The 13,073-nt window shown below is 43.2% G+C and overlaps 1 protein-coding gene across 1 annotated transcript in view; it reads right to left on the reverse strand.

The window, feature by feature from the left end:
• Window positions 1-13,073, reverse strand: part of TMEM132B (transmembrane protein 132B) — a 373,207-nt gene that overhangs the window by 29,622 nt on the left and 330,512 nt on the right. Inside the window, exon 5 of the mRNA XM_036823382.1 lies at window positions 4,283-4,426. Within this exon, the coding sequence (XP_036679277.1) occupies window positions 4,283-4,426 (144 nt within the window). The remainder of the gene's footprint in view (window positions 1-4,282; window positions 4,427-13,073) is intronic.

The raw sequence follows: 13,073 nt of genomic DNA on the forward strand, positions 1-13,073 counted from the left end.
ACCCTTATAGGAGAATAAGGCCACACGGAGACAGAAGAGAAGGCCATGTTTAGACGGAGGCAGAGACGGGAGGGATGCGGCCACAAGCCGGGGACACCTGGGGCCCCCAGAAGCTGGAAGAGTCAGGGAAGGATCCTCCCCTAGAGCTTCTGGAGGAGGTATGGCCCTGCCAACACCTTGATTTCAGACTTCTGGCCTCCAGAACAGGGAGAGAACAGATTTATGTTGTTTTAAGCCACTGAGTTTGTGGGAACTGATATGGCAGCTCTAGGAAACTAATACACGTGGCAAAGGGACTCTGCACATGTAATTGAGATAAGGATCTCGAGGTGAAGGGATTATCCTGGGATAGCCAGGTGGGCCTAATGTAATCACAAAGGTCCTTATTAGAGAGAGGCAGGAGGCTCAGAGCCAGAGAAACAGAGGTGATGATGGAACCAGAGGTCAGAGAGAGAGAGCTTTGAAGATGCTACGATGTTGACTTTTAAGATGGAGGAGGGGGTCACAGCCCAGAAAGGCAGGCAGCCTCTAGAAGCTGGAAAAGGCAAACAGATTCTCTGCTAGAGCTTCCAGAAGCAACGTAGCCCTGCCAACCAACCCATGTCAGGGTCCCGACCTCCAGTACCATCAGATAATAAATGTGCATTGTTTTAAGCTACTAAATTCACGTTCATTTGTTACAGCAGCAAGAGGAAACTGACACACATGCCCTCCAGGTCATGAGGATGGAAACAAAATTCCTTTGCAAATTCAGAAAACATCATTTATCAACTGACTCCCTGATGGGAAAGCCACAGGAATGATACTTTACTACTAGCTCATAAAGGTGTTCCCCCATGGAGTCAGGATTTGAACTGACATCACCTGTTTGGAAGCTTACCCCCGCCCCCCAAACTCGCTCCCTCTGCATTATTTTTCTTTATGTTGAGCTAGAGTGGTTCCCTTTTGACTTCCACTCTTGAAATCTAAAAAGCACAAATCTACCCCATATTCCAAAGGATGGCCCTTGAAAGACTTCAAAAGAGCTGTCGTGTTTCCCTCTTCACCTGCCCCTGGGCCTTTTCTTCTCATCACCAGGCTCAACACTCACACTTCCTTCAATCATTTCTCCTGTGATTTGATTTCAAGGGCCCTCAGCCCCTCAGACACTCTTTGACAGAATACGATCCAATTTAGAGCTTTCCTCTTATGCCTAGAAAGACACAGAATTCTCCATCAGAGGGACCAGTGACATCTATCATCTGTGACTTATAGAGACCAGGGGACAAGAAATAGCTCCCTTTCCTCTGAAACCTACTATCAAAAAACCAGCAGCACAAGTGTGATGAGAAATCACCAATATCCCTCCACCTCCATGTGGGAGGCAAGAGGGAGGGGTGGAGACTGTGGTGATCTGGACGCACCGGCCTTACGCACAGGGGCGTCCTCTGGTCACTTCCGGGTTGAGGGTCACAGGAAGCAGTGTGGGCCCAGGGCTACTCGACCTTGTGAATTTCATAAGAGGCTGGAAATCCAGATTTCTATGTGATTTGCCAATTTTTACAGGATGGCAGCAAATTAAATACACACACACACACACACACACACACACACACACACACTCCTCTGAACCAGGTGCAGCCTGCAGTCTGCCCGCCTGTGACCTCTGTTCTGGCGTCACGCACCCATTATTGCCAACAAAAATCATATCAGCCTGTGGAAGCCGCTTCAGACAGGTGGTTCCACAGGGAATTAGAGCCATGATCTTGTAATAACTTTTAATGGAGTATAAGCTGTAAAAATATGGAATCACCATGCTGTACACCTGAAACTAATACAATATTGTAGATCCACTATACTTCAATTAAAAAACACAGCTGGTTCATCAGATCTCACTGTGAACAAAACTGCCAAGGTTTCTCGCACACACACACATGCAATTAATATGCATCTTCTATGTATTTTTTTTAACATAGAAGTAGTTGTCCACTTAAAATGCGACACAGATCGCTTCCAATCTTGCCAAGGTTCCAGTCCTTCAAAATCCTTTATGTTCTCAGATTTATTCCCCCTGAAGTCATACAGTCCCAAGTCAAAGAAGCCAATTTGTGTATCACTACAATTTACACCGTCCTAAATTTATACTTTGTCCCTTACCTAAGTCACAATCCCAACGCTCAGAATTTCCATCGCATGACGATCTTTGGTGAAACCTGCAAGGCTCTCCCTGCGGAATCACACAGCGTTTCCTGCACCGTGAGGAAGTGACCGGGTGACAAATCCACAGACCAAGGGGGTCTCTCCCTGGGGTGCTAATGAGCATCCACGTGTTTAGGTGCCCCTGGGTGACGCCCAGGCCAGCGGACAGCTCTGAGGACGACGCTGTACGTCTTAGTGTTGTGACAAAATTCACGACAAATATTGACACGAAGCCTGTGACAAATGCACCACAGCCATTTAGTGAATCCCCCTCGATTGACCCAGGTGCCGGGATTTGCAACAGAGCCTGGGCTCCCCTAGAAACGTGTTACAGCAGCTCTGCGCTTGGGGATCTGCACGCTCTCGTTTGCTAAGATCAGGCCACACTTCGCTAGAAGAGAGCCCCATCTTCATGAGGCCACGAAAGCGACCGCTGAGCCAGAAATTACTGTCTTCCAAAGCAATTTCTCTCTCGGGCTCAGGGGAGGATATTTTTAGTATATTTCTGCGAAGGGGAGACAACCAAGTATACGGCAACGATGGGATCCATGAACTTGGGCTTGCCTCTGTAGGGTAGAGCTCTCCAGGGCAGGAGAGCAGAGACCCTGCCCTGGGGGGCTTCACACCAGGCTCTCGGGAGGGAACAAGGCTGAGGGGTCTACAGAGCTGAGCCATCTGTTTGAGCCCAGGGTGGCATAATCACACAGATGCCACCTCCGTGTGCCATCACCAATGTCTCCCTCCTGGAATGACGGGGGATGGTAAATAACATGCATTTTCAAAGGCAACCAAGGGCAATGAATCAATATTTTTCATTCTGTGCAGATGAGTTTGTATGACTTGGCTCAGATCTTTCTCGACTCACAATATCGAAGGCTTTAGATTTGTTTAATCAAACCTGCCCACAGAGCCCGAGGCCTGCCAGGAGCCCCAGGGCAAGGCTGTGTGTACTTTGAAGCCGGTCCACCTTCTGTCTCGAGGGGAGAATTAGCATTCCACCCAGGAAGCAGGCAATGCCAAATTGGGGTTTCCTAAGGATTAATTTTTTTTTTAATTAGGCCTCACAGACACATCAATTCTTCCTCATCAAAACCATCTCTGGGTTAAGTCACAGCCTCCTGCAGGTCACTGTAAGAAGGAAGGAGTCCCTCCCAGATCTTTTCCACCACAGGGAAAACCCTGCAGGATTTTCTGTCCACCACAAAGTTCTTCAGACGGGGACCAAGTTTCATTTCACCTCTGAACAGGAGCCAGCAAAACAGAAAGAAGGCAGAACTCAGCGGTACTGTGTTTTTCTAAAATGAATGAAGACATAGGACCTGGGAGCTCTCTTAGCAGCTTAAAGAGAAAGGATCATTCTAAAGATGTAAGTCTTTCTCTCGGGGTCTCTGCTGCAAAAGGAAACTGCCAATCAGGGCGCCAAGAAAAAACGGGCAGAAACTCTAAATTCAGTGATTCAAACAGACCCCTGCAAAGACATGAAAAAAAATCATGGGCTGGTTCCTGGCTGAATATGGAGTCCTAAATCCAGCTAATTAGGATGGAAGACGCAGCAGAAATGTGCCATGGCCAGATTTCCCCCGACTGTGAGCTGTGTCCCACTGGTACCCAAGGGAAGTTAGGGGGCACATGGATGGACTTTTAAAAAAGTTAATAGTCATTTATTTTCATGTATACTAAGAAAAAATTAGTACATCAAGCTCATGGATTTTATTGTCTTCTAATGAGACATTTAAGATATTTAAGGTTGAAAAGTGAGGCATTTAAAGAAAATATAATGAGTAAATTATATTATTTGGCACAGGAAGTTGGCAAAAATTGCGAAGATGGCAGGTAGATGGCTAAAGTTAGGGAAATATTGTCCTATGAGCACAAGAAGGGGAAGAGAATTGTTTCTGCTCACGATTAAGACCCGGGGAAGGAAGCAGCAGGGCGCGTGCAGCCTCCTCTGACCCCAGGCGAGTCCCTGCCATCACTCCCGCCCTCCTCGGCATCCTCATCCCGGTCAAGCCCTTCGGAGCCTGGGATGCTCAGAGCGGCCCCGGGACAGAAGGGGAGGGAAAGGACCGAACGCCTGGGAATCTGGAGGTGAAGCCCGCGGTACCTTGACGACGTCTTCGTCCGCAGACCTGCATTCCACAGCCTCCGACACGTCCACCACCGAACCGTCCTCTTGAACGGCCACGACCTTGACGGGTACCGAAACAGCCTTTCCGGTGAGAATGGCCGTGTTCAGAACCTCCGTGTCCTGCGCGGGAGAAAAGAGGGCGCGTGTCAGCCGCAGGCACGCCCGTGTGCCCGGGGGGGGGGCGGGGGGTGACCAGCTGGCCACCTCCGACCTTAGTTGTTGTTCTACGATTTAAAAAACTGTCTGTGCCCTACAGACACCCCTCGCACACAGCGCAGGAGTTCTTTTCGATATTTGCCAAATCTTAGCTCGAGGTTCATTTGGTAAACGACGGCCTGTTTTCAGGGCTTATTCACATAGTGAACACAGCCTTCGTTTTGGTTTCAAATTAGGAAAGACAGCAGCACACAGAAGAGAAGAGAACTAGCTGCAGGTTATAAGCCTCCGCACTCCTGAGCTGACCACCAGCGCCCTCTACCCCCAAACCTCCGAGCCCCCCCTCCCCGGGATTTCCCAGCCAAGCCTGGGAAATCACAATCCCTGGCCCACAATCCCTGCGCTAGGGATTGTGAAACTGACATCATGTTAATTTCTCTCCCCCTCTGACATCCTTCAAAGTTCCGTAGGTTTTATCGCAGCTGGAAGATAATCTTTTTTATTTCAATGTAATTCAGATGATTTCTCGCCTAGATCAAAACTCTTTGAAAGCATCCTAGGGTTCTTAGAGATGAAGTCCAAACTCTCTGACGTGAAGGGACCTAACCCTCGCCCACCTCTCTAGCTCCTTCTTGCCCCCTTCCTGCTGCCCCTCATCACAGTCAAGCCTCAAACAGAGGTCTTTTCTGTTCTTCCAACAGTGAATCTCATTCATGCCTCCTGATCTTTCATACGCAGAGCTCTCTACCGAAAACAGGCCTCCCCGTTCCTTCCATCCTTCAGATCTCAGCGTAAATGTCCACTTCTTTGGAGAAACGGGGCTTTTCTGCCTGCCCCCAGTGTGTGTTAGCACTGCATTATTATTTCTCATAGCACCTAGTCCGTCCTGCATGGTAAGAACCATAAGTCATCACTATATATTTATTTTGTGTTTATGTTTTAATCTCTGACTGCTCATGAGATTGTAAACTCCCCAAGGGTCAAAGCCATCATTGCTCTGACCTCCACTGCACCCAGAGAACCTGGGACAGTACCTGGCATGGGAGAAGCAGTGCAGAAGAGAGCATGCATGGGCTCTGGGACTGGACTGTGTTTGAAACTGGCTTAGCCTCTGATTCGGTGAGGATCGTGTGGATCTGCAGTTACAGAAAATCTGACTCAAGTGAAATAACCCAACACGGGTTCATACGCTTCACTCATAACCGGAATTCTGGAGCTATGTATCTGCTGGCTCTGGTCCAGTGACTCAGTGAGGGGAGGGCTACTACTTCTCTGCAGCTCTCTTGGCCACTCCCTCAACATAGCAAGATGGCATCTATCACACCAGCCATCTCCATCCACTGTCTAAGCAGGGAGAAGGCTGAGGGGGGAGGGGTCACCTGCTGCACCAGCTCCTCTTCATCAGGAAGTCCAAAGCTTGTCACACGGCCAGCCCACCTGTAAAGGAGGCTGGGGAAGTGGGCTTTGATAGTGGAGCTGGTCGTGGAGGAGGGGTTTGTAAATGGCTTTTTATAATCCATTAACAGCATCTGCCACAAGATACTTCCCCATGTGCCAGGGTTCCCTGATCTGCAATACAGGGATAATAAAAGTACCTACTGTGCGGTGACCTTATGAGGATTTAATGGGTCAATCTCTGTACCAGATTTAGAACAAAGATGGCACATAACGAGCCACAAGAACTCAATAAATACAGAGGTTACAGTGGATGCTGTAAAAGATGTGCTTCACAAATGAATTAGAGAACCACTGAGTGGGTTCACAAAGGGACTGTGCTGGAGATGCTACTTCCACACTTGTCTGAAGAGAAGAAGTCAACTAGAGAAGCTGGTGGACACTGGGCAACTCAGCTCAGCAGCGAGATTCACCAAACACTCAGCAATTGGCTCCACCAGAATGGACCAAACAGATCATCATTTCAAGTGTTCCTTTCACTCCTGGGAGACGCTACTCTCAGCTCATGCACTAAGTGGGTCCCACATTCAATGTTCTAAGTCAGCCCCTCATTCTCCACCCCAAATGTGAAAAAGGGTAAGAGATGCGGTCAAAGAAGAAGAAGGAAAAGGAGAAGGGGGGTGAGGAGGAGGAGGAGGAAGGGAGGAGGGGGAGGGGAGGAGGAGGGGGAGGAGGGGGAGGGGAGGGGGGAGGGGGAGGGGGAGGAGGGGGAGGGGGAGGAGGGGAGGAGGGGGAGGGGGAGGGGAGGGGGGAGGAGCGGGAGGAGGAGGGGAGGGGGAGGGGGAGGAGGGGGAGGGGAGGAGGGGGAGGGGGAGGAGGAGGGGGAGAGTTCTGAGTACTTGACATGTAATTAATTGCTCATTGACTTTTCTCAACAACGCTCCTAAAGTAATTACTAGTATTGTTCCCAGTTTACAGATTGTTTTTCATTGATATTAAAGCTGTAAATAGTACCTACTTGTCAATAGGAAACATCAGCTTTGTAATGAATATTTGAAAACAATGCCAACCCAATCTAAGAGAGATGAAAAAATAAGTTGTTGGTTGTTGTTTTACATATTTCTTTTCCTCTAGATGGAATCTCAAGGAGATATGTCCAAAAGAGTATAAATATAGTCCATGTTCCTGAAGATCCCACTGTCACCAGGGAGATGAAATTTATGTACTTTTACATGTAAGCTGTACAGCGAAGACAGGAAGCAGGAAGCAGTGCAGAAGCTGAGATGAGAACCTACCAAAGGTGGGATAATGGTGTGGAATAATCACAGTGTGTGCGAAGAACAGAGACAGAATCATGGTTCTAGAACAGATTGCTAAATTCAACTCATGATACAATTGGAAAAAATCAGTATGGGTGCTTTCTGTGTGTAATACACAGGCATTAATTTTGCTTGATGCACATCCATGGGTACTGAACATCCACCCCTCCTTCCTTTTTTTGAAATGACATTTCATTTTTTCCTTTGGGTATCATCCCACTCTGCTATCAATGAATGTGGCTTGGATGGCACTGACCCAGGACACCAAATCAGGCTTCACAAATGAGCAGATTAACTAAATTGAATTGTGGTCCATCAAGGTATTCCATCTCCATGTCCACAAAGACTGATTCAAGTGAAACCCAAACAAAAGAAATCAGACACGACGGTAGGAGAAAGACAGATTCCTGGGAAAGATTTCTGGGTTCCTGAACCCAGCTACATCTGTGTCTGTTATCTTTGGAAATTTAGAGATATAAAATAAACTGTTTTACTTAAACCACTTTTAATTAGGTTTATGTCACTTGAAACTGAAGGTCTTGACTAATGCACATGAGATTAGACAACATGCTGGGCTCTAGGGAAAGAGAAAAGACAAAAATAAACATCAGTCTCTACCCTGAAGAAGCTCACAGCCTTTAAAGTGGACACTATAATCATTTTCCCAAACTGAGTTTCAAGGGAGGTGACTTTATTTTTCATAACAACAAATCACAACCAATCGGAGCTTGTTGATTTTATTTCAAATACATTTGCGACCATGTTTCCTTCTTTAGCTTTTTTAGTGTGTGGCTGAGATTTTTGCAACAATGGTTTCCAGTGTCCACCAACAGCTTCTCAAAAATCCCAAAGGCCGTTTCGACCTGCCTCTGGCACAATGAGAAAGCAATTTGTCATATTAAATATTACATTTAAATCATCCCCTGGTGCCAGAGACTGCTAAAAATTCACCATCTATCAAAATACAACTCTTTTATTCTGTTCCTCTTTGTGCCAGCTCTAGGTTTTATGTCTTGAAAGCATATTTATATTCCTTTATGAAGATGTTTCCATTAACGCTGCACATTAGTGTGACATCTGTGAAAATGGCAAATTAGGGACATCTGAAAATTCTCTTCTGTGTAAAAGCAATGAGAAAATTGGCCAAAAAAAAAAAAATAGTCAAAATCAACTTTTCAGAACTCTAGAAATAAAACAAAGGCTTGCACAACCAGGAGAGCATTTATTCAAGAAAAATGGCTGAATCTTGGTAAAAACAGAGAATTTTGTGGCATTTTAACTTGATTCACTCCCATTCCCTACTCTCCAGCTCAGTAGTAGCTTTGAAAAATAACAGCTCACATTCACAGAAAAATACCACAATCTGACAGCCACAGAGAGCAGATCAGGGCTGGAGATCTTTCAAAACCTCATTCCCAAAGAATTGCCATTATTTGACTTGTCTGCTACTTCCCGGGAAGATCCCACTTGCAAAGCTGTCTGTAACTGACCTGACTCTGAACTCACCCAGTGTGAAAAGCTTTTTATGTAGAGGTATTTGTTTAAAGCAATTACAGGCAATTAGTTAACTTCATAGCTAGCTGCCTGAGGCAGTGGGATAACAGTAGTGGCAAACAATAGACTAATCAAAAAGCTTAATAGGAAAAGATGAGGAATGGAATGTCCAGGGGGCTTTGAAAGGTTAATACAAATTCTGGGGAATCTATAAGACCATGCCTATACTTAGGGCTGTGTGCATGCCCAGGACCACTTCATACTCAAGGAAGACCTGAGAAAGCTCTAAGCTCTCACCTCTGGTTGACCTTGAAGTTCTATGGAAGCAGGAAGTGAAAGCTAAGGCAGAGCTGTCTAATGCCTGACTGAGGATTGAAAGCATGTCTGAACACACTCAAAGAGACCCTTGGTAGTTTGGGATGCATTGATTTCAGATGCCTAAGGAAATCTCTGTCCAATCACTGGCTGACCACCAAGCTAACCAAACAGAGAATCAGTGGCCATGTGCAACAAAGAATAGAGACTTCACAGAATTCGTTCACAAAAGTCACTAAACAAACAAACTACTACCACTGCTGCTACAGACAACAACAAAAACAAACCCAAGGAAGGGGAGATCATCTAATTTTCAGTTGCTACCTTATATTATTTAAAATGTCCACTTTTCAACAACAACAACCACAAAAAATTTAGGAGACAGGCAAGAAAACAAAAAAGCATGGTCCAGTCACAGGACAAAAACTATCCATAGAAAGTGTCCTTGAAGAAGCCCAGCTGTTGGATCTACTAGACAAAGATTTTAAATCAGCTATTTCAAATACATTCAAAGAACTAAAAAAAAAAAAATTTCATGTCTAAAGAACTAAAGGAAAGTATGAGAAAGATGTCTCCCCAAAGAGAGAATACCAGTAAAGGGCTATAAATTATGATTAATTACGATAAAAAGAACCAAATGGAAATTCTGGAGTTGAAAAGTACAGCAACTGAAATGTATCTTCTCCAATAAGTATGGAAGGAAAGTAGAAAGGCATAAGAGGAGGAGATGTAGGAAATCCACAAACAAGTGAAAATGTAAAAGCCTCCTTTTAAACAACCAATTGTTCAGAGAAGAAATCACAAAAGAAATTAGAAAAATGCTTTGAGGTGAGTGAAAACAAAAACACAACATACCAAAACTTATGAGATGCAGAGAAAGTCATACTTAGACAGAAATTTATAGCTGTAAATGCCTATATGATAAAAGAAGAAACATCTCAAATCAGTAACCTAGACTTCCACCTTCAGGGACCAGGAATAAAATAAAAAGAGCAAACTAAACCCAAACCAGCAGAAATAAGAAAGAGTAGAAATAAATAAAAGGAATAGAAAACAATATAATCAGTAAAAATAAAGCAAGAGTAAGTTATTTTGAAAGATTTAAAAATGGGCAAAGCTGTAGTTAGATTGATGAGAGAGAGAGAGACAGAATACAGACTTCTAAAATTAGGAATGAAAGAGGGGACCAAGTTTATGGAAAAAAAAATTATAGAGGCATACTAGAGCAATAGTATGCTAAAAACGAGATGCAAAAGAACAAATCCCTAGTGAGACACAAACTACCAAAACTGACTCAAGGAGAAGTTCAAATTTTGATAGACCTATATAACAAAGAGATTGAAGTAAAAATCAAAATATTTCCCACAAAGAAAAGTCCAGTACCACATGGCTTCACCAGTAAAGTCTAAAAAATGCTTAAAGAAAAATTGTCTCCAATTTTCAGAAATTCTTCCATGAGTTAGAAGAGGAAATAATCCCCAATTTATTCAATAAGTTTTCATCTTTTTTCAGATATATGCCCAGGAGTGGGATTGCAACTCCAATTTGGAAAGACGCATGCACACCAATGTTCATAGCAGCACTATTTACAATAGCCAAGACATGGAAGCAACCTAAGTGTCCACTGACAGATGAATGGATAAAGAAGATGTGATACATATATACAATGGAATATTACTCAGCCATAAAAAAGAATGAAATAATGCCATTTGCAGCAACATGGATGGACTAGAGATTATCAAAATGAGTGAAGTAAGTCAGACAGAGAAAGATAAATATTATATGATATCACTTATATGTGGAATCTAAAAAATTAACACAAATGAATTTATTTACAAAACAGAAACAGATTCACAGACATAGAAAACAAACTTATGGTTCCCAAAGGGGAAAGGGGAGGGGAGGGATAAATTAGGAGCTTGGGATTAGCAGAGGCACACCACTATATGTAAAATAGATAAATAACAAGGATTTACTCTATAGCACAGGGAACTATATCCAATATCTCTTAATAACCTATAATGGAAAAGAATCCAAAAATATATATGTATAACTGAATCACTTTGCTGAACATCTGAAACTAACACAATATTGTAAATCATCTATACTTCAATAAAAAGAAAATATTTCCTTATCCATATACAAACATTGAAACAGAATTTTCATGTAAATCACAAAGAAAATTTAATGGACTTACAAAAACATCTAATGCTTTCTTAAATAAAGTTTCTCATCTCACTGTTTAAAAAAAGAAGAAGAAAACTTCACTGTTTTCAGCTATGAAAATCTAGGAGTAGCATGTAACTTTTTTTTTCAACATCTTTATTGGAGTATAATTGCTCTACAATGGTGTGTTAGCTTCTGCTGTATAACAAAGTGAATCAGCTATACATATACATATAGCCCCATATCGCCTCCCTCTTGCGTCTCCCTCCCACCCTCCCTATCCCACCCCTCTAGGTGGTCACAAAGCACCGACCTGATCTCCCTGTGCTATGCAGCTGCTTCCCACCAGCCATCCATTCTACACTTGGTGGTGTATATATGTCCATGCCACTCTCTCACCTTGTCTCATCCCACCCCTCCCCCTCCCCATGTCCTCAAGTCCACTCTCTGTGTCTGCGTCTTTATTCCTGTCCTGCCGCTAGGTTCTTCAGAACCTTTTTTTTTTTTAGATTCCATATATATGCGTTAGCATATGGTATTTGTTTTTCTTTCTAACTTACTTCACTCTGTATGACAGACTCTAGGTCTATCCACCTCACTACAAATAACTCAATTTCGTTTCTTTTTATGGCTGAGTAATATTCCATTGTATATATGTGCCACATCTTCTTTATCCATTCATCTGTTGATAGACACTTAGGTTGCTTCCATGTCTTGGCTATTGTAAATAATGCTGCAGTGAACATTGTGGTACATGACTCTTTTTGAATTATGGTTTTCTCAGGGTATATGCTCAGTAGTGGGAGTGCTGGGTAGTATGGTAGCTCTATTTTTAGTTTTTTAAGGAACCTCCATACTGTTCTCCATAGTGGCTGTATCAATTTACATTCCCACCAACAGTGCAAGAGGGTTCCCTTTTCTCCACACCCTCTCCAGCATTTATTGTTTGTAGACTTTTTGATGATGGCCATTTTGACCAGTGTGAGGTGATACCTCATTGTAGTTTTGATTTGCATTTCTCTAATGATTAGTGATGCTGAGCATCCTTTCATGTGTTTGTTGGCAATCTGTATATCTTCTTTGGAGAATGTCTATTTAGGTCTTCTGCCCATTTTTGGATTGGGTTGTTTGTTTTTTGGATATTGAGCTGCATAAGCTGCTTGTATATTTTGGAGATTAATCCTTTGTCAGTTGCTTAGTTTGCAAATATTTTCTCCCATTCTGAGGGTTGTCTTTTCGTCTTGTTTATGGTTTCCTTTGCTGTGCAAAAGCTTTTAAGTTTCATTAGGTCCCATTTGTTTACATTTGTTTTTATTTTCATTTCTCTAGAAGGTGGGTCAAAAAGGATCTTGCTGTGATTTATGTCATACAGTGTGTTTTCCTCCAGGAGTTTTATAGTGTCTGGCCTTACATTTTGGTCTTTAATCCATTCTGAGTTTATTTTTGTGTATGTTGTTAGGAAGTGTTCTAATTTCATTCTTTTACACGTAGCTGTCCAGTTTTCCCAGCACCACTTATTGAAGAGGCTGTCTTTTCTCCATTGTATATTCTTGCCTCCTTTATCAAAGATAAGTTGACCATATGTGTGTGGGTTTACCTCTGGGCTTTCTATCCTGTTCCATTGATCTATATTTCTGTTTTTGTGCCAGTATCATACTATCTTGATTACTGTAGCTTTGTAGTATAGTCGAAAGTCAGGAAACCTGATTCCTCCAGCTCCATTTTTCCTTCTCAAGATTCCTTTTGCTATTCGGGGTCTTTTGTGTTTCCATACAAATTGTGAAATTTTTTGTTCTAGTTCTGTGAAAAATGCCATTGGTAGTTTGATAGGGATTGCACTGAATCTGTAGATTGCTTTGGGTAGTATAGTCATTTTCACAATATTGATTCTTCCAATCCAAGAACATGGTATATCTCTCCAT

Source organism: Balaenoptera musculus, chromosome 14, assembly GCF_009873245.2.
Source record: "Balaenoptera musculus isolate JJ_BM4_2016_0621 chromosome 14, mBalMus1.pri.v3, whole genome shotgun sequence".
Classification (NCBI taxonomy): Eukaryota; Metazoa; Chordata; class Mammalia; order Artiodactyla; family Balaenopteridae; genus Balaenoptera; species Balaenoptera musculus.